This window comes from Talpa europaea (genome assembly GCF_964194135.1).
Source record: "Talpa europaea genome assembly, chromosome: 5".
NCBI classification, from domain to species: Eukaryota; Metazoa; Chordata; class Mammalia; order Eulipotyphla; family Talpidae; genus Talpa; species Talpa europaea.
This window is the reverse complement of record NC_140071.1, coordinates 48658301-48685723: the sequence shown is the minus strand read 5'-3', so window position 1 is coordinate 48685723 and position 27423 is coordinate 48658301. Positions and strand designations below refer to the sequence as shown.

General features: G+C 37.0%; 1 protein-coding gene across 1 annotated transcript in view; it reads right to left on the bottom strand.

The window, feature by feature from the left end:
- Positions 1 to 26228, bottom strand: part of CERT1 (ceramide transporter 1) — a gene marked incomplete at both ends in the record, with an annotated part of 85868 nt that extends 59640 nt beyond the window's left edge. Inside the window, 4 exon segments of the mRNA XM_084233717.1 lie at positions 20375 to 20509; positions 25509 to 25911; positions 26142 to 26200; positions 26202 to 26228. Of these exon segments, the coding sequence (XP_084089843.1) occupies positions 20375 to 20509; positions 25509 to 25911; positions 26142 to 26200; positions 26202 to 26228 (624 nt within the window).
- Positions 26229 to 27423: the final 1195 nt, after the last annotated feature.

Genomic DNA, 27423 nt, shown 5'->3' with positions numbered 1-27423 from the left:
TCATGACTCTGACTTGCTAAATAATACAAGTTACACATTTCTGGAATCACTATGTGCATCACAGTTCGGACTGTGGTGGGAGGTAGAATGTGCTAGAAAGAAGCAAAAGGGAAAAAAATAAGAATGCATATCTTGCATATAACTTGCAGAAATACATAAAATTTACCATTCATAAATGCAATCAATAATGCCTATACATTTAACTGAATGTCAAATATTCACAAAATTTTTAATTGAGTACAGTTACTGAGAACAGTTTTTTGAAGGGAAAAAAGCACCTACACTATCTGAAGAACCAAATAATTTAACTGAGCAGCCAACTGTGTTAAGTAGTCCAAAAACTTAAACATCATTCAATCTCATTATACAGCTAGTTACTATTCTTGAAAATGCCTCACAATTTGTACTGTTTGGTACCCTTATTAAAGTTTTTAAAAAAATAAAGGGAGGTAATACATCTACTTCAAATTTACTAATTGTGCCAGCTAGTAAACATTTTTCCAGCTTTGACATCTTCAGAATTTCCTCATGATCTTCCAATAAACCCCCATTGGAAAATTTAAAACATTCCTGAAAATGAAGAACCTGCCAGGAAGCATTCTCTGGGTGAGTGACTTAATAAAACTTGAAATCAACATACATAAAGATTTCCAAGTTACTAAATCTGCCAAGTATATAAATTATGAGTCTCCTCCCTGTTTCAAGGTTTGGAAATGTGTAAAAAATAAGTTTTTAATAGAGTTATAAACAGGAATGAAATAAAATCATTAGTTAGTTGCAACTAAAGAATCTGAAAATGTCACTGAATGTCACATATTGAAATGAGATGTAATATCTCAATATAAATGCTGAAGAGTATTTTTAAAAGTGAAAACTAGGAAGAAATCAACAAAATGTTAAAAGTAGTTGTCCCTTAGTGTTGGAATTTCAAGTGATTTTCTTCTTTAGACTTTTCTATATTTTCTACATTTTATAATGGACAGAGCTAGCTTTTATTTTTTTAAGTTTTTTTCCTTATTTTTTTAAAATTATTTTTTTTTAATTTTTTACATCATTGTTCATTTTTAAACAATATTTGTTTTCCCCACCCCCTCAGGTGTAGTCCCCATAGAGTCCTTGACCAATGCACCTGCGCACCACCACCTCAGTTCCCTGTACTACTCCCTCCCTCTGATCCCTCTCCCTCCTCCTCCCCTGCAGGATGTCTCTGATTTATAATTGTCCATTTTTGCTTTGTTGTGATTTGTACTGTTATTTTTTTACACTGATGTCTTATTTGGTTCCCCTATATTCCTGGGATAAGTGAAACCACCCGGTATTTGTCTTTTTCCTTCTGGCTTATTTCACTGAGCATAATTCCTTCTAGTTCCATCCACGTTGCTGCAAATGGCATGAATTTATCTTTTTTGATTGCTGAATAATATTCCATTGTGTGTATATGCCGCATCTTCTTGATCCAGTCATCTATTTTTGGGCATTTGGGTTGTTTCCAGGTTTTGCCTATTGTAAATAGTGCTGCAATAAACAGGGGTACAGGTGTTCTTTTGAATCAATGTTTTTGTGTCCTTTGGGTAGATCCCTAGGAGAGGAATTGCCGGGTCATATGGTAGCTCCATTTTTAGTAGCCTGAGGAACCTCGAGACAGCTTTCCACAGTGGTTGGACAAGTTTGCACTCCTACCAGCAATGTAGGAGAGTTCCTTTTCCACCAAATCCTCACCAACATTTGTTGTTGCTTGTTTTTTGATATGTGCCATTCTTACTGGTATAAAGTGGTATCTCAATGTGGTTTTAATTTGCATTTCCCTGATTATAAGGGATGTTGAACATTTTTTTCATATGCCTGTTGACCATTAGCATTTCCTCTTTGGAGAAATGTCTTTTAAGTTCTTCTGCCCATTTTTTGACTGGATTGTTTATTTTGTTTTTGTTGAGTCTTGAGAGTTCTTTGTATATCTTTGTAATCAGTCCCTTATCAGTTGACTGGAATGCAAAGATTTTTTCCCAATCAGTGGGGTGTCTCTCTGTTTTGGTTAATGTCGCTTTTGCTGTGCAGAAGCTTTTCAGTTTGATGTGATCCCAGGTGTTTATCTTTTCCTTGACTATCTTTGCTTTCGGTGATGAGTCTTTAAAGATGGTATTGCGATGTATATCTTGTAGTGTTTTACCTATATTTTCTTCTATATATGCTATGGTTTCAGGTCTTATATCCAGTTCTTTTATCCATTTTGAGTTTATTTTTGTGTGCACGGTGAAAGGTAGTGGTCTAGTTTCTTTTTTTTTGCATGTGGTGGTCCAGTTTTCCCAGCATCATTTATTGAACAAACTGTCCATGTTCCATTGCATATTCTTTGCTCCTGTGTCAAAGATCAGTTGTCCATATGAGTGTGGTTTTATTTCTGGGCTCTCTATTCGGTTCCATTGGTCTGTGTGTTTGTTTTTGTTCCAATACCAAACTGTTTTAATTATTATGGTTTTGAAGTATAGCTTGAAGTTTGGAGTGTGATACCTCCTTTCTCCTTTTTTTTTCCCCCATCAGTAGGACATTGGCTATTCGTGGTTTTCTGTGGTTCCATATGAATTTCATCAGTACTTGTTCTATTTCTTTGAAGAATGTCATGGGGATTTTTATTGGAATAGCACTGAATCTATATATTGCTTTTGGTAGGATGGGCATTTTAATAATGTTACTTCTCCCAATACATGAGCATGGCATGTCTTTCCATTTCTTTGTGACTTCTTCTATTTCTTTTAACAGTGTTTTATAATTTTTTTTGTATAGGTCTTGTACCTCTTTTGTTAGATTTATTTTCAAGTATTTGATTTTTTTGGTATCAATTATAAAAGGGATGGTTTTCTTGATCTCTTCTTCTTCAGATTGATTGTGTATAGGAAGGCTACTGATTTTTGTGTGTTGATTTTGTATCCTGCTACTTTACTGAACTGGTTGACTATTTTGAGTAGTTTTTTCTGTGGAGTTTTTAGGGTTCTCTATGTATATTATCGTATTGTCTGCAAATAGTGATCGTTTTACTTCTTCTTTCCCCATCTAGATTCCTTGTATGTCTTTCTCTTGTCTTATTGCCCTGGCTAGAATCTCCAGTTTTATATTGAAGAGCAGTGGTGAGAGAGAACATCCTGTCTTGTTCCTGATCTTAAAGGAAAGGACTTCAGCTTTTCGCCATTGAGAATATTATTTGTCATATATGGCTTTTATCACATTAAGGTATTTTCCTTCTATCCCGAGAATTTCAAGGGCTTTCACCATAAATGGATGTTGGGCTTTGTTGAATGCTTTCTCAGCATCTATTGATATGATCATATGGTTTTTATTTTTCTTTTTGTTCATGTGTTAGGATTATACTGATGGATTTTTCTATGTTGAACCATCCTTGTGCCCCTGCGATGAATCCCACTTGATCATGGTGTATTATCCCTTTGATGCATTGTTGGATTCTTTTGCCAAGGATTTTGTTGAGGATTTTTGCATCAGTGTTCATTAGGGAGACTGGCCTATAATTTTCTTTTTTTGTGGTGTCTTTGTTGGGTTTTGGTATTAGTGTAATGTTGGCTTCGTAGAACGTATTTGGTAGTATTCCTTCTTTTTCAATTTCTTTTAAAGAGTTTGTGTAGGATAGGCACTAATTCACTGCTGAACGTTTGGTAGAATTCATTAGTGAAGCCATCTGGACCTGGGCTTTTATTTTTGGGGAGTGCTTTGATTACTGCCTCAATTTCGCTGCTTGTAATTGGTCTGTTTAGGTGTTCTATTTCTTCTTTGTCCAGCTTTGGATGACTGTATCATTCCAGGAATTTGTCCATCCAATTTGTTGTTGATTTTGTTTGCATGTAAGTGTTCATAGTAATCTGTGATGATTCTTTTGATTTCTACTGAGTCTGTTGTGATTTCTCCTCGTTCATTTATTATCCTATTTATATGTGTTTTCTCCCGTTTTTTTCTTTGTGAGCCTGGCTAGAGGTTTGTCTATTTTGTTTATTTTTTCAAAGAACCAACTTTTGGTTTCATTATCTTTTGGATTGTTTTTTAAATTTCTGTTTTGTTTATTTGTGCTTTGATTTTTATTATTCCCTTTCTTCTACTGCCTTTATGGTTTTTTTTTTTTGTTGTCCTTTTTCTAGTTCTTTGAGATGTGATATTCGGTTGTTTCTTTGAATTCTTTCTTGTTTCTTGACATGAGCCTGTATTGCTATATATTTTCCTCTTATTACTGCTTTTGCTGCATCCCATACATTCTGGAAAGTGGCGTCCTGCTTGCTGTTCAACTCAAAGTATTTTTTAATTTCTTCTTTGATCTCCTCATTAGTCCAGCGGTCCTCCAGTACTGTGGATTTCAATCTCCATGAAGTGGGAGGGTTCCTTGTTTTCTTTTCATGATTTATTTATAGCTTGATGCCTATTTAAGGCCAAAGAGCCACAGAGTAAGAGAATGAGAATCAGTAACTTGAAGCTCGGGGTCCTGAGGCTACAGTCAGAAAGACTGATAAAAAATAAGAAACAATCAGTACAACTACATACCATCTGTAAAAATAGCCAAATTATCCCTCCAAAAGACTAGAGGACGTCTATTTGGATTATGCTGAACTAAAGAGATCCCTAAACTAAGAGCTATCAAGCATAAATGAAAGAAAAGGGTGCAACATTTAAACAGGAAGATTGAGACAAAATCTGAATAGCAGGAGTACTATCCCCAATCCAGTATACCATTTCCTACCCAAGGCAACCAAGGTGCTCAGAGAAATGTCTGGTTCTAGGACTGTGGCAGGTACGGTATATAATAAACATGGAAAACCTCAATCCTAAAAGGAAGGAAGTATGCTTTGGGTGGGGAGAATGGTTCATGGGACTGTGTCAAAAGCACCAAGGAACCAAGGTGAAGGACTTCCACTAATCATTAGGACAACTTGATCATCAAAATGCTGTAGTAATATTATAATCCACTGAATAAATCAGGAATATGAGCCCATTCTATTAACCATAGATCAAAAAAGAGAAGGCTTTTTTCCCCCCTTAAAACAGTAGAATGCTGACTGATAAAGGTGGAAGGAGTTTGAAGAGCTGGAAAATCACAATTTGGCAACCATTAGAGAAAATATTGGGTGGGTAGACATCATAAATGGTTGCTAAATCAAAAAGGGCAATGTTTTAAGAACAGGAAATTCTGAAGAAACAGTTAACGATGAGAGGAACAAAAGATCAATTTATACAGACACACACACAGACCCCATGTGATACATGTGCAAGAATGCACAATTCATATATAGCTCCAACCAGGTGCCTCTTCTATATCTTCTCTTGAATGTCTAAGAGACATCTCAACATATTCAAAACTGACCATCTGTTTTGCCTCCCTAAACTTCTCTTGCAGGCTTCCACATTTCTGTAAATGTTAACCACCAGTTGCTGAGACCTGAAATCATCTGACTCCCATTTTTCTTGCACTCCATAAGGATTCCATCAGCAAATATGCTAATATTGTCAGCCTTACCATCAAAATAAATCTGGCGGCCAACCATTTCACATAATCTCTACCACTACTCTGCTACACTACTACTCTGGACCAAGTCAACATCATTTGTTGTCCAGGTAACTTATAATAGCCTTTTTTTAAAAAAGATTTATTTATTTATGCATACAAGAACTGGAGTATAAGTGGGAGGTGGCAGGGGGAGAGAAGATTCATCAGAGAGAGTGGGGAGCTGGAGAGATCTACTGAAATACATTGCTGAGGGGAGCAGCAGGTGAGATAGGAGAGGTCTAGCTCCCTGGCCAGAGGGGATCGAACTTGTGCTGTAATGGCTGGCAGTAGCTTGATAGCGCAGTTTTTAACCCCTATGCCACCAGGGAGGCCCATTTATAGTAGCCCTCTAAGCTGCCTTATTATACCCTACTTCCACCCCTGTCTCCTGCAATCTATTCTTAATACAGCAGCCAAAAGTCATCCTGTTACAATGGATCAAAGCACTCCTCTGGCTCAAGCCTACAGTAACTTCCTATATCTCCCTCAGCATAAAAGTCAAAGTCCTTAAAAGTACTGGCAAGGTTCTACAGCATTAGGCACCACACCCCCATGCCTTCTTTTCCCTTACTTTCTGCCTTGTCTATTCCACCCCAAAGACAGAGATTATCAAGAAGCTCTAGAGGGCTTTTTAAAACTTTTGTTCCTGTTACCCAGTCAACTCTTCCCTGTTATTTTTTTCTCCTTGAACTTTCTACTACCATTATAAGAACTTTACCCTTCCCATTTTTACATCTCTGAAATAAGGATGTACCTTACAATTGATATCAATTAGAATTTGCAATGTGGTGTACACAATAACGGTGTGTCTTATATTTGGTGGCCTCAAGCTCATTAAAATATATTATGTTCAGAGAAACTTTCCCTCTACAAAAAAATACACAAAAATAACAAAAGCTGAGTAAAATTGTGTTTACTGTTTAAGAGATCAGAACCTGAGAAGAGATTCTAAAAGTCAGTCTAAACTTTATGACCCCCAATTGCACAGTATCTTCCTCCAAGACTTTGTTTTCCTTTATTTGTAAACCCAACTTCCAAATCTTAAAGAAAAATATACAGGAAAACAAATTTTACAGACTCACTATTCATTTAAACTTTTTTCACTTAACATATTGAGACTCGATGTATTCTCTGAGTAGTCTGTTTCTTATTTTTACCTCCATTGGGGGAATTTCTGAACAAATTTGTGCTCTCAATTTTTAACCTTAAATAAAGGCTGTGTCATGATCCAGCCAGTTTCCAACTTCTTAATTTTCAATATGTTTGAACATTTTAACCTATGCTGTCCAACATGCAGTCATTAGCCATAGCTAGTTTAAATTGAGATACACATTGGGCCTCCCCGGTGGCGCAGCGGTTGAGCGCTGGGTTGCGAAGCTGCCCTCAGCCTCTGCAGCGCCGGTTCAATCCCCGGCTGCTCCCCGGCCACCAGAGGAGGGTCCCGCATGGCGCGCAGACCTCTCCTGCCGCCCGCTGCTCCCCTCAGCAGTGTACTTCAGTCCTTCTGCCTGCTCTGCTCCCCGCTCTGGCTTTGGTGAATTCTCTCACCCTCCCGTGCTTCTGACTGTACCCAGGGCTTGTATAAACAAACAAACAAATAAATAAATCTTAAAAAAAAAAAAAGTTGAGATACACTGTAAGTATAAAATACACAATGGATTTTGAAAACTTGGTACAAAATAAAGAATGTACAACACCCCAGTAATAGTTTTTATGACTTAATATAAGAACGCCTGAGGTATATTAAATAAACTATAACAAAATAGCTTCAATTTTTTTTTTTAATGTGGCTACCAGAAAATTTTTAATTACATATATGGCTTGCACTTGTGATTCATTTTGTATTGGACAAGCATGATCTAAATCCTTCGATCATTTATCTATCTATTCATTTATACAATCAATGGGATATTTATGAGTATCTATAATTTACCAAACAAAACTCAAAGCACCAAGGATACAATGGAGATGAATAGACATGGGTCCTTAACTTTGCAGAGTTCTCATTAACCAATTCATCACACAAGAAATGTAAAACTTCTACTGTGACAAACCATAGGAAGTAAACCATGTTCAGAAGTGCTATAATAAAAGGAAGTGGACTCCTCTGGGAGGCTAAGGGAGTCTGCTAAGGAAGTACTTACTGAGCCAGGAGAGGAAGGATGAAACAGAATGAACAATGGAAGTACATTCCAAGAAATGCAGTAAGAAAGGCACATCCAACAAGAAAGGCACATGTAAAGATTCATGGCAGGAAAGAGCAAACCTAGATAAGATACTGAATAAAGTATACAGCATGAGTGGTGATAGCATGTGAGAGTCTGGTAAGAGATGAGGTTTAAGAAGGCAAATCATGCAAAACCTTATAACCCAGGAGTGTTTTAAGTCCTGAAGAGGATAGTAAATGCATTCTTTCTTTTCTTCACTAGGCCTGAAAATACTTTATTTCATTTTAGTAATTCAGATAGTAATTCCGTCATCTTAAATTACATCACATCAATAATAAACTCAAATAAAACAAAATTCTAATGTTATAAAAAGGTTTTGTATACAACCCTATGCAATGTAAGGTTCATGTACCCCTTTTTAAATCTGATGAAACCCTTAAAATGAACAGTGTTTTCAGAAGTTATAAAACAAAACATTTAAGATTATGAAGAAAACCAACATAACTGAATGCATAATCAAAAAATTTAATTAAAGCATGTGGTAATGTATGCATTAGTTTATATTAACAAATTAATTTCTAGAGGTAAGTAGTGATTTTTTAAAAAGATTTTATTTATTTATACGAGAGCTGGGGTACAGGCCAGAGGCATGGGAGGGTGAGAGGATTCACCAGAGACAAAGCAGAGAGCAGAACAGGCAGATGGACAGAAAGCACTGCTGAGGGCAGCAGCGGGCAAGACAGGAAAGGTCTACTGCACCATGTGGGTATTTCCTTGGCTGGCTGGGAATCGAACCCATGCTGCAGAGGCTGTGGACAGCTTCACAGCGCTGCGCTCAACCCACTGCACCACCCGGAAGGCCCTGTAGTGATATTTTGAGATAACTGCAACATATATAGTGCCATGTGGTAATGTTTGCATTTTCTGTTGGTGAAAAAGATTACAGATACTGACAATATATTACTGTGATTCTTAGCTATATTAACAAAGAAGATGATACATTTCAGTTAAAATCTAATGAGAATAAAGTTGTAACGTTTTCCCATGATGTCTGTAAACTCCTTGTGGACTGATTGTGGCCTACAATTAAAGAGGATCACCTACCTGTCCCAAGAATCATAAAATGCAAACTTCTGAATCTAAGCACATTTCCTTATGATAAAACTATACTATTTCAGACTAAATGAGGTTTTAGTAAGTAAATATAAACATCTTTTTAGATGTTGTATTCTACCTAAAATGTATTTTGACCAAAAAATAACTTAGCTTTAATCATCTTCAATCATTATGAATAATACCTGATTCTTTTTTTTTTAAATAATAAATTTTATTTTTATATTCCCCATACAATTGCTACCCCCCCATTCTGACCCCAATCCCTCCCCTCCCGCCCCCCACCCGCCAAAAAGTGTCTCTGGTTCATAGTTTTCTGTTGATTTTGATTTTCACTTTCTTATAGTTATTCATTTTCCTGGTCCCTTATTTAAGTTTTCTAGATTCCTGCTATGAGTGAGACCATCCGGTATTTTTCTTTTTCTTTCTGGCTTATTTCGCTGAGCATGATCCCTTCCAGCGCCATCCATGTTGCTGCAAATTGCATGTGTTTATCTTTTTTGAATGCTGAGTAATATTCCATGGTATATATGTACCACATCTTCTTGATCCAGTCATCTATTTTTGGGCATTTGGGCTGTTTCCAAAGCTTAGCTATTGTAAATAGAGCTGCTATAAACATAGGGGTGCAGGTGTTCTTTGGAATTGATGTTTCTGTGTCCTTTGGGTAAATACCTAGGAGTGGAATTGCTGGATCATATGGAAGCTCTATCTTTAGTAGGTCCAGAAATCTCCACACAGCTCTCCATTGTGGTTGGACCAGTTTGCACTCCCACCAACAGTGCAGAAGAGTTCCTTTTTCTCCACACCCTCGCCAACATTTGTTGTTGCTAGTTTTTTTAATATGTGCCATTCTCACTGGTGTGAGATGGTATCTCATGGTAGTTTTGATTTGCATTTCCCTGATGACAAGTGATGTTGAACATTTTTTCATATGCCTGTTGGCCATTTGCATTTCCTCTTCAGAGAAGTTTCTTTTTAGCTCTTCTGCCCATTTTTTGACTGGATTATTTTCTTTATTGTTACTGAGTCTCATCAGCTCTTTGCAGATTTTTGTGATCAGTCCTTTATCATTAGTGTTGTGTGCAAAAATAATACCTGATTATTTCTAAAAATCAAATCCACACCAGAAATATAAAGATTTACATTATTCAACTGACAGGCTTTTATGAAGGCATTGTGGTAAGATATTGGTAATGCAGAATAATCCAATAAAGAAAGTTTCATTCAAAATAATGTGATGGCAGTGTCAAAAAACCATTTGTATAATGATGCTACTACTGGAATGTTACCAAACTTTGTTAGAACTTAGTAGATTATAATATTATCAAAGCATATTTTAATGACCTTAATTTAGCTTCTAAAACTATTTCCAAGTCTTCAAAATAGTAAAAACAGTAACTGAAAAAAATGTCTCTTCCAAAAAAGACTTACTTTTTTATAGAACTTACAAAATAGTAGAAATTTGTTTTACAAACTTTCCAGATGATTCTACATGCACATTTAAGTTTGGGAACCATTGGATTAATGGAAATCTTTCCACCTGAAATAGCGGTGGGTAACTGCTATTTCTCTTGTAATTAGAATCAAAGGCACAAAAATCTAAAAAGTTTTAATACACAGTATAAGGTAATATGTAGTTAGGTGATAAGATTACTGCGACAACTAAAGGCGGTAACTTATATAAAATACCTAGCAGTCCATATTTTTTTAAATTTATAGTTAAAAATACGAGGAGAGATTTTTGAAAAGATGTGGTTCAAGTTAGACCCAAAGGAAAGATAGGCTTTTGTTAGCAGAGAACGGGAAAGACATTCCAGATAATGCAGAATTCAATGGGCAACATTAGCAGAAAATAATAAGGTGCCAGTTAGACAAGCAGCTAGGTTGGTATATAGGAAATGTTCACCTGTTTTCCTCTTATTTACCTCTTTCTGCTTGTAGAAAAACTTCAGAATTTGAAAAACTATTAAGTATAGTGATTGTCTCAAAGTCTGAGCTTTTCTTACATCCATTGTCTATTCAGACTGCTAATATCAATAACACAGCTAATAGCAATTTGTCTTAATGTATAATGACTTCATTGATTTAAATATCAGATCAACTATCAAAGTCCAGAGAGCAAGAAGCTAACAGTGTAAGATGGAATAAACTACCAGACATGTCCATTCTTTTCTTGAGCACAGACAGCTGTTTTTCTTGCTTTAGGGGAATGGTTCTCAAGCTTTAAGCCTGCCATCAGAATCACTTGAAAGATTTGTTAAGACAGACTGCTGAACCTCATACTCAGTAGTTCCTGATTCCTTAGGTTGAGTGTGGGAACTGAGAATTTGCATTTCTAACAAGTTCAACTGCTGATGTCTCAGCCATGGTTTTCTACCTTGAATAAAGCAAAAAAGTCAAATGCATATAGCACTCACTCCAAGGAAGAAAATCTACAGTAATACTAGCTTCCCTGGGCCTCCCTGGTGGTGCAAGGGGTTAAGACACAACCTATGGGGCCTCCCTGGTGGCGCAGCGGTTGAGAGCTGGGTTGCGAAGCTGCCCGCAGCCTCCGCAGCGCTGGTTCGATCCCCGGCTGCTCCCCGGCCACCAGAGGAGGGTCCCGCATGGTGCGCAGACCTCTCCCGCCACCCGCTGCTCCCCTCAGCAGTGCACCTCAGTCCCTCTGCCTGCTCTGCTCCCTGCTCTGGCTCTGGTGAATTCTCTCACCCTCCCGTGCTTCTGACTGTACCCAGTGCTTGTATAAATAAATAAATAAATCTTTAAAAAAAAAAAAAAAAAGACACAACCTATGAAGCTATCTGCAGCCACGGCAGCAGGAGTTCAATTCCCAGCCAGGAAGCTCCCCACATGGCGCAGCAGACCTCTCCTGACTCACCTGCTGCTCCCCTCAGCAGTGTATTTCAGTCAGTCTGCCTGTTCTGTTCCCCACTCTGTCTCTAGTGAATCCTCTCATCACCCACACCACTGGCCTGTACCCCTGTTCTTGTATGCATAAATAAATAAATCTTAAAAAAAAAAATACTAGCTTCCCTGGTGAATTTCCTACATGATGAGTTGTCAGTGGGTAATTTTAAATCTAAAGTTTTATTGCTTTAATTAAATGATAGTGTGCCACTGCTGAATTTAAAAAAAACTTTAAAAAAACTTTAAAAAAAATTAAAATTGTGAGATATACTGCCTCTGTAGAAATAATCTAGGAAAAAAATTAATAATGGTGCCAGTATCCTTGCAAGCCATACTGGAAAATAAATAGCCTTCAAAGGCTCCAAAGAATCCACAGCAAAATATATATTCAAAATATACATTCAAATATGTTCAAATGTAATTAATTTTCTGATAGTGATACAAGTCAGTGTTAGGTTGGAAGAAAATACATGTCTGATAAAAGTTGTGGAATCTGAGCCTCCCTGGTGGTGGTGTAAGGGGTTAAGTCTCTTCAGTATGAAGCTATCAGCAAATACAACAGTAGGAGGGGAGCTAGCACACATGGCTCAGCAGACCTGTCCTGCCTTGCCCGCTGCTCCTCTCAGCAGTGTATTTCAGTAGATCCACCTGTTCTGCTCCCACTCTGTCTCTGGTGAATCCTCTCAGCTCCCCCACACCTCTGGCCTATCCCCCAACTCTTGTATGCATAAATAAATAAATAAATGAATGAATGAATGAATAAATAAATAAATAAAATGAGTTGTGGAATCTGGAATATATAAAGAACTTTATTCTTTATATAACTCATTATTAAGACAAACAGAAGCAAGAGATTTGAACAGACACATCATCAAAGAGATACAAATAACAAACAGATGAAAAGATGTGCAATATTATTAGTCATAAGGAAAACACAAATTGAAACCACAATGCAGTATCACTATACACCTACTAAAATGGTAAAGATAAAAAAAAATAAAACAAGTCCTGACAAAAATGTTGAGTAACTGGAAAGATCATACATATTCAGTAGGAATATAAAACGGTACTACCACTTTGGGAAAGTTTGGTAGAGTGTCTTGTAAAGTTAAACATATGATGCAGCATTCCTACTTGTAGGTATGTATTCAAGCATAGGAAAACATGTTTACACATACCAAAAAAAACTGTATGTGAATTTTATAGCAGTTTTATTTATGGTAATTCAAAACTAGAAAGAAATTTAACTGGTAAATGCACAAACTATGACAACATTTGCACAGTGTAATACTATTTAGTAATATAAAGGAACAAGTTAGGGATACATGCAACAACATGGATGACTCTCAAAATTATTATGCTAAATGAAAAGTCAGACACCAAATGCTGCATACTCTACCATCTCATTTGTCAGACTGGGTGCAGGCCAATCACCCAACTGCCCAGAGTTGGGGGAGAGGCCAGGAGGCAGGAGAACATTTTCTAGGGTGATTTGAAACTTTCTATGTCATGATTGTGCTGGTGATTACTCATCTATATATACGGGTGAAAACTATAATGCACACTTAAACAGGGAAAATTTTACTGGATGTAAATTGCACTTCAATAAATCTGAGTTTTAAAAAGGCACAACAGGCCTTTAAAATAATAAAAATGGAACAAAGAAAAAAAACAGTGTCTCATGAATATGCAGAAAGCATATGAGTTAACTATTTTAAAATATGTTTTTTTTTAAAGTTATAAAACAGAACCATGAGGTGAAAGGTAATTTCTTACAGGAAATGTGAAAATCTGTTAAAATATGACCTGTCACATATCCTAGTTCTAATAAGTCACCTTCATCTTTATCCCCCCCTTAAAAAAGGCTTTATCAGCTTCTACTATCCTTTCAATTTCTTTTAACTAGAAGTTTTATTCCCAAACATTTCACCAAATTCAAATTTTGCACCTACCATGTGCTAAGAATAATACAAGTACTTTTATATGTTATTTCTTTTAATACACATAATCATCTTAGATCATATCCCCTCCCTGTCCTACCACATTCCAACCTTTAACCCATTAGGGAAGGTGAAGCTCAGAGAAATTTATCAATCTGCTCAAAGGTACCTTTGGTCATAAGAAGAGAGGCTTTACTTGGAAGTCTTATTTTAAGCACTTGGAATTTAAGATAAAATTCTAAATAAAAATATTAAACAAAGACTGCTATTGTGAAACGTGAAAGACCTTCAGTTAAACTATGAAAACAGATAGGCATATCTAGAAAAGAATGTGCCTTAAACTACGAAAACAGATTGGCATATCTAGAAAGGTATGTGTATTTCTCATTTAGAAAAAACTTGAATGCTAAAATACAGACCATACATTACAGTAACTGTGAGTCAGTAAATTTCTGGGTTTTGAGGGAAAGTCATGCAAGGGCACAAAGGTAGCACTGGTTGGCCCATTCTCCCCAACCAGTTGCCTGTTGGGAAGAGAGGCCCCCCCTAAGGTGCGGACTTCAGAAATTTCTGTTGTCTAAACTACTGAATTTGTGATACTCTGTATGCAACCCTAGCAAACTAATGTATTTTGTAGTTATATAACTTGGAGTAATTGATTTCAACATTTTGGGTCCTACATTTCAACAGATAGCTGTTTTTATTTTCTCCTTCCAAAATCCCTTACCAAATGTTTTAAACATTTACTACTATATTTGAATTATTAGTTATATGCACAGTATCTAAAGATAGGAGATAATATTTCCAAATAAACTGATAAACACCAGTTTTTCCAGGCATAAATCTCAATAGAACAAGGTTCTGATTTCTTTAGAAATTCACTGGCCAATGATCTTTAAATGAGAATTAACAATTAATATTTTATTTAGTGCTTCTAAGTTTTGCATATACCTTGTTCTCTTTCTTCAATTTTCACTAATAGAGTTCAATAGAACAAAATTTCACATTTGTTAAAAGGCCAACTTCTTGCATTTCTCACTAAGTAGAGTTCCTTACATGATTATAAAATGGCACTAGCAACTACTCATGTTTGATGATATTTGATTACTGAACACTGTTCTATATCATTATTTTTTACTTTATAATTCCACATTCAAAAATTTTTTAGATCGAACTACTCTATACTTGGTACTTAAATATTCTTTATTTTTATGATGCTCTTCCATTTTAAATGCTTCCTTCCCTGCTTTTATACCTTTATTGGCTGCTTTAATTTTGCCAGGATCCTTCAACTTCTCTTTCAGAACCTTTACTTACCTCAGAGCTCTATGGCTCTAATTTTTTAAAATATCCATCAATAAACATTTTTACTACCTTTCAGTTTTTCTTCTAAAAATATCACAACATGAAACTAGTAAATAAATTTCCCTATAATCAACCGATAACAAGAATTCCACTCTATAATAAAGAAGTTCTGTAAGATAGTACTAAATACACAGTCAGATACCTAAGGTGAGACTTGAAACTAGAGTACATAGGCAAACCAATTCAAAGACATTACTATTTTCATCATATCAAAAATCTCTACCTATCTAATTCCCAAAATATCTTCTAATTTCAGTAATTGCAAACAAACCACTGACTTTCACAAGGGATTATTAGCAGCACAAGGAATTGATTGATGAAATATTTGCAATTTTAAACATGGCGAAAAAGGAACAGATGAATCACTTAAATGTAAGAGTCCAGAAACAATCTCAAACACATGAGACTATATAATAAAGGTGAGATTTCAAACTAGTGGCGGGGGTGGGGGGGCACTTCTTAGTGGTGCAGGGGTTAAGTATCAGAACTATCAAGTTATTGCCAGCCACTATGGCATGAGTTAAATTCCCAGCTAGGGGGAGCTGATCTCACCTGTCTTGTCCACTGTTCCCCCTACCCAATACTCCACTCAGCAGTGTATTTCAGTGGATCTGCCTGTTCTGCTCCCACTCTGTCTCTGGTGAATCCTCTCATCGCCCCCAGCAACTCTGACCTACACTCCAGTTCTTCTATCTACAAAAAAAATCTTTTTTAAAAAAAGGTGAATTATTCACTTAACAGTATTAGAATAAATGGTTAGTCATTTGAAAAAGATGCTGAGTTCCCACACTACTCCTTATATTAAAACAACTTCCTCAGGAATCAAAAATTCAAATATAAATTGTAGACGAAAATAGTTATATTACACAGAGTTATAATCTTAAGGGGGAAATACCTAACAATATGTAAAAATTTAAAATTTTTGTAAGGCATAAGTGTGATAAATAGCCATTGATCGTTATAGAAATAATTCCTACAAAACAATAAGTGAAAAAAAAAAGAGATAAACAAGCAACTGAAGAAGACAAAGAAATATAAATGATTATATACATGGAGTTTATCAATTTCATAAAAAAAGCAATTTAAAAAAATTAAGTTATAATTTTCAAGTATCAGTACTTCAGGATATGGGGAAATAGTGATACTTATACACTGCCGTTAAGGAGTAAAAAGTAATATTCTTTTGAAAGGGCATTTAACAATAAATATAAACAAATTTTAAAATACATGTTTGTTCCAATGATGTCTGTAACTAAAATTAAACATGACTTGATTATTTGTAAATAATTAAGGGCAAATAATTAAGATATAGTTTATCCATGCAATTCAAGAGTATGCAGTAGACATCCAAGACAAATTAAAAGGTAAAGAACAGATCTAGTATGATACTATTTGTGCAAATGAAAATGAAGGATAAGGCAGCTTTCCTGCCCATCTGTGTCTAGCAAGCATCTCTTTCTTAAGCCTACCACTTTCAAAAATGTAGCTCTTTCTGTCCACTTGCAAGTGTCCTTTTCTTTCCTTTTTAATATAATAAGCCTGACCCTTTGGATATTAAAAAGAAAGAAAATTAAGGATATAACAAATTGTATAAAAATATCAAGTATACAAATATCTGAAAGAAAAGACAGAAGAGATAGAAAACAGACAGTAAAACTTTAGTTATTTCTGAACCCTCTTACACTGCTTGTGGGAATGCAAACTGGTCCAACCACAATGGAAAACTGTGCAAAGGTTCCTCAAATTGAATCTACCATATTACCCAGTGATTCCACTCCTAGGAATCTACCCAAAGGACACAAAAACACATTTTTTAAAGGAAACCTGCACTCCTATGTTTATTCCAACATTATTCACAATAGCTAAGATATGGAAACAACCCACGTGCCCAAAAACAGATAAATGAAAAATCTGAGGTATATATACACGATGGAATACTATTCAGCAATCAAAAAAAGATAAACTCTTGCTATTTCTCAGCAACATGGATGGATCTAGAAGAGATAATGCTCAGTGAAATAAGTCAGAAGGAAAAAGATACTGCATGGTTTCACTCACAGGAGAAATATAGGGAAACCAAACAAAGGGTTAAAAAAAAAGACAAGATTGCAGGCAATCTATAGATCTAAGGCATACAGGAGGGGAGGGGAAGGGGAAAGGTTAAAATAGGGGAAGGAAGAGCACAAGGGGACTGTGGTATGTTTCACAAGTGATGAAGTGGTAGGAGATTTATGGGGATTTATTCATTTATTGCACAAAAATGAGTAACAATGTAAAAAAATAAATTAAAAAAATTGATTACTTCCTGAGTATAGGACTAAGAGAAGCATTAACTTTTTTCCCCTATATCCCCCCCCATAGGCATTTAACTTTTAAATCTTTTCATGCTATGAATTAAATATTTACCATAGGTAATATATTTAAAAGTAGAATTTTAAAAACAAAGATAATCTTAAATACTCCACCACCATAGCTCTTAAATGAAAAAAATGTGATTAAAATATTGAACATCTACTAGTATTATAGGAAGGACTGGATCTTAAGCAAGTAATTATTAAACTACCAATATAATAACTGAACTATTCAACTTTCTAAAAGTATTTATTCTACATACAGATAGTTCAATTTTCACAAAATGAAGTACTTTTTTCTTTTAACTCACTCCCAATCCCTTCACAGTAAAAATTACTTGCAGGCAACAAATGAATATTTCCAGAAAACACTTCATTCTTGAAAGTACTTCACCCAATTTATTATCAGATACCTAAAGAATATGATTTGAAGAAATTAAGAATGATATAATTGTTAAGACTAAAATAAGAGTAAATTTAACAATAAACTAGATTCTGATAGAAAAGGTGGGCTCAGACTCTAGGTTCACCAGGATATAATAGATGTTAGTGAAAGTCACAATTCATCAAGTCTAGGTTTCTTCATATAGTAATAATACCAATTTCATAAGGGTGTCATGTGAGCAAATGCAACATTTTGTCTTTAGAGATGAAGTTATATATTGATATAATAACTCACACTGCAATGTAAATACCAATTTTTTTCCTTTTCCCTCAAATAAGTACTATTACATTAGCCCATAATTCAGGCAGGATAACCATATTTAACTTCACAGAAACTAGGATGCTACTCAAGGAATAGTACTACTTAGTAAACAAGAAAGATACAATTTTATGCTTCCCTATTTTCACATCAACCATTAATAAATTATTTTCAAAATCAAGCATTGTGTAAGTGATAAGCATCTGACAATACGGAAAACAAAAAAAGGAGGGAGGAGGAAAAAAGGAAAGCTATTTGAAGATTATAAAGTACATTCTATCCATTATTTCATCCTCTAGCATGAATGACTGCAAGAGAAATAAAACCCAAAATACCAGATAAAATTCCAAAATATACTATAATGTGGTACATACCAGTCAAAAAAAACTGTTCAAAAAATGTCTTTAAAACCCCCCCTATGCGATCATGCTCAGCGAAATAAGCCAGAAAGAAAAAGAAAAATACCGGATGGTCTCACTCATAGCAGGAATCTAGAGAACTTAAATAAGGGACCAGGAAAATGAATAACTATAAGAAAGTGAAAATCAAAATCAACAAAAAACTATGAACCAGAGACAGTTTTTGGGGAGTGGGGGGCGGGAGGGGAGGGATTGGGGACAGAATGGGGGGGGGTTGCAAATGTATGGGGAATATAAAAATAAAATTTATTATTTAAAAAAAAAAAGGTAAATAAATAAATAAATAAATAAATAAAACTCCCTCTATGAATGGAGAGTAGTAATTTCATTAACACTTCTAAACAACTCCATTTTTCCAACTCAATATTCAAATTAAGCTTGTTTTCAAACTATGAATATACTAAGGGGCAGAATATATAAAAATGATGGGAAAATACTATAAGATTTTACTTAAGATGTGTAAATCAGATTCAAATCTCAACATTGATCCAAGGTATACCTTTTACTTTTATAAGCAATACAAATTCTATCATAAAATGAATTCTTTGTCAGTAAAATCCATAATTAAGTTTTAACATATCCATTTTTAGACTTTCAATTACAATAGCTCCCTTAACTGACATCCACCTTTCTGCATTCTCTAAGGCAGAAATAACCTGTCTTAGTCAACACCTTTTTAAAATCTTTTTTGCCCTTATTAAATATGAACGACAGGGTGACCATTCTCAACTAGTACCTATTTTTAGTGCATATTCAGGCACTTCTGATCTTACCAGCTGAATTACATGTTTAACAAGTCAGTTGTTTGTTCCCAAGCCTTTTTATGGCAGTATATTTGTTACAGTCTTTACATAAGAACATTAAGTACATAGAATATAAGCACAAAAAAATTGTTTCTATGTAAACTAAGTTTAATGTAAACTAAAAAAGACTCAATAAGCAGGATTCATTCTTTTAAAAGACACCTAATTAATAAAGGTGAGATATCTGCAAAATATTAGGGAAAATCATAAAAAGTTAAAAGAAACTATGTAACTATACATAGGGTTTTTCAAAAGTATCTTAAAGCTTTTATTCCATTTCAGATACATCAAACTGGAAACTGCAGAGTCATGCCTTTCAGAGATATGTTACCAAGAGCAACATTTTTCAGTATCACATTGAAAGAGGTAGTGATAACTATACATCAAAAAGTTGGCAAATGAATATATAGTTTTTACGTTAAAATTTATACACATTGGGGCCTCCCTGGTGCCACAGGGGTTAAGTCTCAGCACTATCAAGCTATCACCTGCCACTATGGCATGAGTTCGATTCCCAGCCAGGGGACTAACAACGCACATGGTGCAGCAGACCTCATCTGTCTCACCCGCTGCTCCCATCAGCAGTGTACTTCAGTAGATCTGCTTGTTCTGCTCCCCACTCTGTCTCTGGTGAATCTTTTCACCCCCTGTACCTCTGGCCTACACTCCAGTTCTTGCATAAATAAATAAAGATAATAAATAAATAGAAATAAATCTTAAAATTTTTTTAAATGTTAAGATAAGCATTTTTTGTTTTTTTTCATTTTTCTGCTTTAACTTTTTAATAACCTACCAGCTAACTGTCTCAATCTCCTGAGAAATGAAGCCTTTTCATTTTTTCTGAGGACCTTGTTTAAGGGTATGTTATACCAACTAGATAAATACTACATGTCTTTGTAACATAGTATATAGTAATAAGCACTCCAACTTTATGGAAAAAAGCATTAGACTATACTCCACAAGATCAAGGATCTTTATTTTGTTCACAGATGTATCCCAAAAACATCTGAAAGGAATAGGTGACGCTTAATAAGTATTTGTTCAATGAAGGAGTAAAAGTACTTACTGTGATGACAGCCTTGCTAAGACAGATGGAGCCTCTGCAGCCATATTCTGTCTCATCTTCAGATTTGTAGTAACTCAGAGTATTTTTTTTTAAAACTACCCAACGATCCTGCCATCCATGAATGTAGTTTGTCCACTGAGGGTGAGGAGAGAGGGAAGGAAGATGAAAACAAACAAAAAAAAACCAAAAAACCGTCAGTACTTTAGAAATCTGTACTTTCTAAAACAGCAATCATATTTTAATTAGATTAGGTATGAAAAGTTCTAACTTAATTATAATTATTAAACATGATTATAAAATGGAAAAAGCTCTTTCTAGATTGTATAGACTATCTAGCCGATACAATCCGTACTAATTTTCAATAGTATTTACAAAATTATAAATAGATAAAAAATATCATAGAGCCTCCCTAGTGGCGCAGGGGGTTGAGTGCAGCACTGTGAAGCTGTCCACAGCCTCCACAGGGTGGGTTTGATTTCCAGCCGGCCAGGGAGATACCCACATGGTGCAGCAGACCTCTCCTGTCTCTCCTACTGTCCCCTCAGCAGTGCTTTCGGTCCGTCTGCCTGTTCTGCCCCCTACTCTGTCTCTGGTGAATCCTCTCATCCTCCCTCACCTCTAGCCTATACCCCAGCACTTTTAAATAAATCTTTAAAAATAAATAAACATTGGAGGAATAAAACTGAAGCAAATTTCAGTTTAAAACTCTGGTTTTGTTTCTTTGTGTGCTTTCATTAATTCTCCCTTATCATCTTCATGACACTTAAATTGTTTTCATACCTGTGATAATTAACATATTCAACAAAAAAGTAAGTTTGGTTATATACTCTCTCATTCTCCTTTACCAAGTACTCCATGAAGCAATCATGGCCCATACGCAACTTTTTCGGTTAAGTTATTCCTATATAACAATTTGTGAAACTCATAGTTACGTCAAAGTAAAAATACTAGATCACTAATATTTAGTGTTGTACAGCTTTGTTTTTTCCTTCACAGAACTCAACATTACATATTTAAAATAGTTAAATCATTTTGCAAATTTCTCTTAAGATGTATTTTCCCAAACATAAGTGAGAATACAAATATAAACTTTAAAATATTTGCATTATGTTTCCAGTGTCCAGGAGTGGTTTCTTAGTTGTTAAAGGCTTGTCACACACTGAAGATCACAATCAATAAACTTGCAGACAGAAATGTAATCTCTATGGGAATTCTTGATTTCACATATTTTTATGCTCTGGAGGTTTTAAGTATAGGCAATTCTAAAAACTATCTGCCAAAAACAAAATCTAATGGATTGCTAAAAATATACAGCATTGGCTCAGGCTCTTTACTCATTGAGAAATCTTTACTTTTCTATTCCCTAACTCAGCATTTTTCAGATGGTTCTGCTCTTAAATCTAAGCCCCATCGCTGAGAGCTCATATATAGTTGCAATTTAACTCATTTTTTCCTTAAGGAGTCCCTAATTGCCATTTCCTTATTTCTAACTCCCTGGAACTAACAACCACTTAGACACAGACTTGAAATTATGATAGTTACATCTCAAACTGATTCACCTCCTCTCTATCTCCACCTACCTACTTTCTTCGCTGTACACTACTGCTGTAGTCATTTAGACTCAACCCTGGCTGAGAGTCAGCATATTGTATGGACGGAGTTGTGGATGCAAGATCAAAGAGACTCAACTACTTAACTATTGGGTTGTTGGAAAAGTCATGATGCACTTTTCCTACAATCCAATAGTTTTATCAAGGTTACTTCACTTTTCTGAGTTTCAGTTTCTTTGCCTGTTATTTGAGTGGCTGAATAAAATCATGGATATGTCTACCGCAGGCATAGGAGATATTTAATAACTGCTCCTCAATCTCTACAGCCAGTAATCAACTCCTACTCACCTTTCTTTCATACTAAAACCTTAAATTTGGCTTGTCTCTATTTTCAATTAATCCAATTCAATTATTAGGCTCCTGAATTCCTGAGAGGACTTAATATTACCTCTAGTACATTCTGCCTTTTATTTCATAACTTACATAATCCTATTTACTTAAGTATATCTGCTTACTTATCTTACATACTAAACCTCCAACTCCAAAACATAAATGGGACAACACACTGCCTATAATACAAATTATTTAGACTGGCATGACTTAATCCTACCTTGCTTCCAATTACTGCCCTTCAAAGGGCTAGTAACTGTGTGACTGTGGTCAAGTTACTTATCCTCTCTGTGTTTGTTTCCTTGTCAAACTCTATCTCCTAGAGTAGTTAAGATTAAACAAGAATAGACTTACAACACTGCCAGGCACACAGTATTTTCTCAGTTGAAGGCAAAGTTATGCATGGCTAATGAAGCTTTAACCTTCAGCACAGTTCACTAGGATAGATCCCTTCCAAAGTTATAGAAAGGACCACAGCATAATTTCATATTACTTTTTCATGAAAGGCACACCAATTAAGAAACTTCTGGACACTTAGTAAATGTTGGCTGCTAATATCACACCTGGAAGGCAGGTTTTTGTCTTTACCCTGGTAACATTTCCTCCCTCTCCCAATTTAACAGAGACAAGTCAATATGCTAGACACTGCAAGAGAAGCAAAGGTTCTGCATTCCAAGTCCAGCAAACATAAATTCAAGAGGAAAGAAAACACATTTAAAATAACAGAAACCAAGTTTACAAGTAAAATACTATGAGAATTGAAAGAAAGGAAATCTGGGAAGATTAACAAAGAAAAGCTTCACAGAAAGAATAGTATTTGTGATGGACTCTTAAAAATGGCTAGGATTTCAGTCAACAGGTGCTTTGAGAAATAGAGAATAAGGTAAATCATGAAGGATAGTGGCAAATTCAGATGAGGCTGAATGATTTTTTTTTTTTAAATCCAGGTTTAGTTGCCCCTAAGTTCTACTAAGGCATGAATTTTTTTCTATCCATGACTCATTGTGATATTTGTTATAACAATCCAGGACTGTCCCATTCAGTATTTTGGGACCTACATGCATGAGAAATAACTCTGTAGAAAAAACACTTTTCACAGGTTTCAGTATTTTAGATTACTATATAGGAAAATAAATCTTTGGACTAGTATATTTCTAACATAACTTTACCCTCTTCCTATTTCAAACTCATTCCATTTTAGAGGGAAAGAAATAAAAACAAATTAGCACTGGCACTTATCTGTATTACTCTACAGAAGAAAAAGAACAGATTCTGAGTTCTTTTGTTGAAATCACCAAGTGAACACAAAGATCTCAAAACCATATATGCATTTTAAGTGTAGAAACATTTATCATACTCACTATATACTTAACAAAATATTCTCAATTACAAAGTTTCCAGAAAACATTAATAATAGCCATAAATGGCTAAATTTCAGGGAAACTCCCTCATGGCTATTACCAAAAACACCAAAGCCTACATTCCGGTTGATTCTACATATGCAGCAGCGTTGAAGTAATTTACATGTATTTACCTACATTTCTTCGTATTTAAATATCAAGGAGATAGGCCTCTATTTGTTGTCATATAGTATACCTACTATACTGTTCTGTATACGGTTATTACTCGAGAGCATGGGTGACCCCATCAGTAACTTCAATTCTCCTGTCCTGCCCTCACTTCCCCAAAAAGCCAAGAACAGTATGTCAAAAAGTAGTTTGTTTTGTAAGATACTTAACACTACAATACAAATTTGGAAGTCTGCTTCCCATCTAATGAGAAAAGTGATGAAACTATCAGACTCATTGAGAAACCAAGTAGCCATTTCATAAAAATCCATCTGAAAATGTATACCTATTGTTCAATACAGATTCCTAAATTACAAGATACTTTTGACTTTAAGAACCTCTAGGGAGCATCATTTTACTGAAAAACCTCTCACTGAAATTCCAAGAACAATCGTAATACCAACACACCATAATTTTTCTGCTATGCAAATAAAAGTTAATACTTGAAGGTCCTGGTTCTGACATACTCATTCTTTCCTAGGTTCTTTCTTACCAGTCTTTTAAAGACAATTATAAAGCCTAATGCAACACAATTCTACTAATGATGTTCAAAGATTTAACCAATGTATACTGAAAGCAGGGTGATTTCTTAATAGCCAGTGGCTGCACATGATCTAGTATCTCATGACCAGCTTGTTGAGGGATGGCCCCAGTTCCCTGCCTCCACCCCCTCCAAATTAACTGCTAGCTCCAGTCATTTGTAAAAGTTAAAAAAAAAGGAAGTAAAAAAGGCAATTTGGATCTTCTCCTAGCGAAAGTTAAAAAATACACAACAAAACCACTAAGACCTCCCCTGCCAAAACCACGTACTATCAAAAGACCACCCACCGTCTTTCTTTAAAGGGTCCATTTTTAACTAGTCTTAAAACCCTACAAATGACTACTACCTTGGCTAAAATTGCAAAAACGTAAAAAACAAAATATTTTAATCAACAATGTTGTTCTTTCTGGACTAAAGGTTGGCCTCCATTCTGACATGTTTCAAGTTACCATGAAAATTTCTTGTACCAATCACACGCTGATTCAATAGCTCTTCTCTGAACTGGGGGTAAAAGATGAGGGGGAAGTACAAAAGTCATCCTCATTCAGATCTTACTACATCTCATCTGGCATAGTTTACCACCTCAGATTTCAGCACCAAACCGAACTGCTCCAGCTTGGGTGTAAATAGCCGCGTCCGCAGATCCCCTCACTCACTCAGCTCGAGATCTCCAGACTAACCTCGTTTGAGAGGTCCCACTGGCATCGCTCCTATACTTAGTCGTTCGGACGCTGCTAGAAGCCCAACCCGGATTCCTATACCCGGGACAGCTGCTGCCCTGGGTCCCAAGTCACGGTGCTCATCCCACTCTGAAGCAGGATCCCTGGGGTTGGGACACATCTTCCCCGGTCCTTGGCTGCCGCTGAGATCCACGGCAGGAGAAGAGGATAGTCCCCTTCTCCCCGGCCCCCTAGCCCGGGCCAGGGCACTCCTGCGGCAGTATTCAGCCCCGCACCCCGATACATCCCCCAGCCCCCGCCCCGGGACGGTCAGTGCCCACTACCCTGCCATACCCAGCGCACTCAGAGACTCGCCTCGCGGCAGGTGAGTTCGGGCCGGGGGCGCTTGGCCCGCGGCTGGCTCACCTTGCTGAGGACCCCGCAGCGCTCCACAGGCGGCCCGGACTCTGTCTCCGGATCCTCCTCCGAGCCCGACGAGTTCCAGCTCTGGTTATCCGACATGGAGGCGCGACAGCCGAGCAGGAGACCGGCCCCCGCTCCCTGAACTGCGCCGGAGGAGGCGCCCAGTCCCCGGGGTGAAGGGTCGGGGGCTAGCGAGGGGAAGAGTGCCCGCTCCGGCGCTGTGAGGAGCTGGAGGAGGGACGAAGTCCGCCCGCCGCGCCGCGCCTGACACTGAGCGGACCGGGGAAGGAGGACGCGAGGCGAAGTAAGCCTGCCCTTCCAGCCGTCAGCCGCCGCCCCCACAGTCCCCGTGACCCCTGTGCTGCGCCCGGCTCCGCTACCCGAAACCAGCCCCCCGGATGCCAATCTCAAACACAGACGGCAAAGGGAAGGAAGAAGAGGGGAGAAAAATGCAGCTGCAGAGATCCCCTCACACCTCCGCTACGGCCGCCATCTTCCTGCCTGGCCCACTATTTACCCTACCCTCCCCTCTCCCCTCCCCTTCGTCCTCCCCTTCTCCCCCTACTCCCCGCCCCGTCCCCCTCCCAACGTCTGACGCGACACGCCGAGGGCTCGGGGTTCCCCCCCGCCCCCCACCTCCGGCCTTCCCGGGTGACGCCGGGTAGGAAAGGAGGAGGAGCGAGGCAAGGAGAGGGATGGGATGGGGACGTCACTGTGGTGCATTCTGGGAAGGACGCTGCTCCGTCAGCCGCGCTGCCTCCTGGGAGTTGTAGTCGCGATCTTGAAGCAACTGGTGAGTGGCGGGTGCCGGGGAAAACTGCTCTCCTGGGTACGGGTCAGTCGGTGGGTGGGCTTGGTCCCCTCAGCTTCTGTTCTATCTCTGCCTAGCGTGTTTATGACGAAGCTGCTGGACTCGAGGGCCCGGACGTGAGCCAGCTCTCCGCTGAGGATGCTCGGCCTGCTTTCGGCTGCAGCTGCCCGAAAGCCCGGGAACATCTTTCCGCCCGTTTGAGCAAGCGGGAGCTTACCGGGCGCTTCCGCCTTAGTCCCGGGCCAGGGGCCTCTGACCTCCCCTTTGACACAAGGTTTCTTGCCGCCAAGCCACCTCTGTACATTTCAAAGGTCTTTCCATCTCGCTCTTTAGAAGTTGGACTTAACGTTTGATATTTCTCTCTTTGTATATTGTTAGATTTCCAGAGTCTTTGTTTTGTGAAAAGCAATTTTGAGAATGCCAAACGTTGGAACAGTGTTTAAAATAAGAATGTGAGATGATAGGGCTTGGAATTTTCTTGGTTGTAAATGAATATCTTCCTCAGAGTCAGGTGAATCCATCTCAGCCGACCTCCCTGTGAAAGATAAAGTTGGAATAGAAGTTTTATTGAATAAGAAAAAGTGCAATAGTCTTATTGAATAATTAGGGGTCAGCTTGACTTTAAGAATTGAATTAGTGAAACTCTCACACCTTGTCTAGTCTTTTTGTATCCATTGCAAGATAAATTTTATTGAGATCTTTAACTTTGTAACTTCGGTTTTCTCTCCTTTGCTTTTACATCTTGTCAATTTCCTAATAATTGCCAACATAATATTTCTTATTAAACCTTAGAAAGAATGTCTGCTTACTGCCAGGATAAGAAGATAGGAGTGAATTTTTGAGTCTAGGGGAAAAGACATAGTGGCCAGAAATCACTCTAGTAGCGATTTAGAGATGCCAAGTTAACTAGAATTTTCAGTAAAAGGCGGAATGATGGGAAATATCTGAGAACTACCTGTAATATCATCATTCTCCTAGATTGACTCTTATGATGCCGAATCTATAAATAAGTTACAAATAGTTTTTACATTGTGAAATCGATTGACAATGCATAATTGGAAGCCTCTCAGATGAATAAAACCTTGAAAAGAGTAACACCTTTTATTG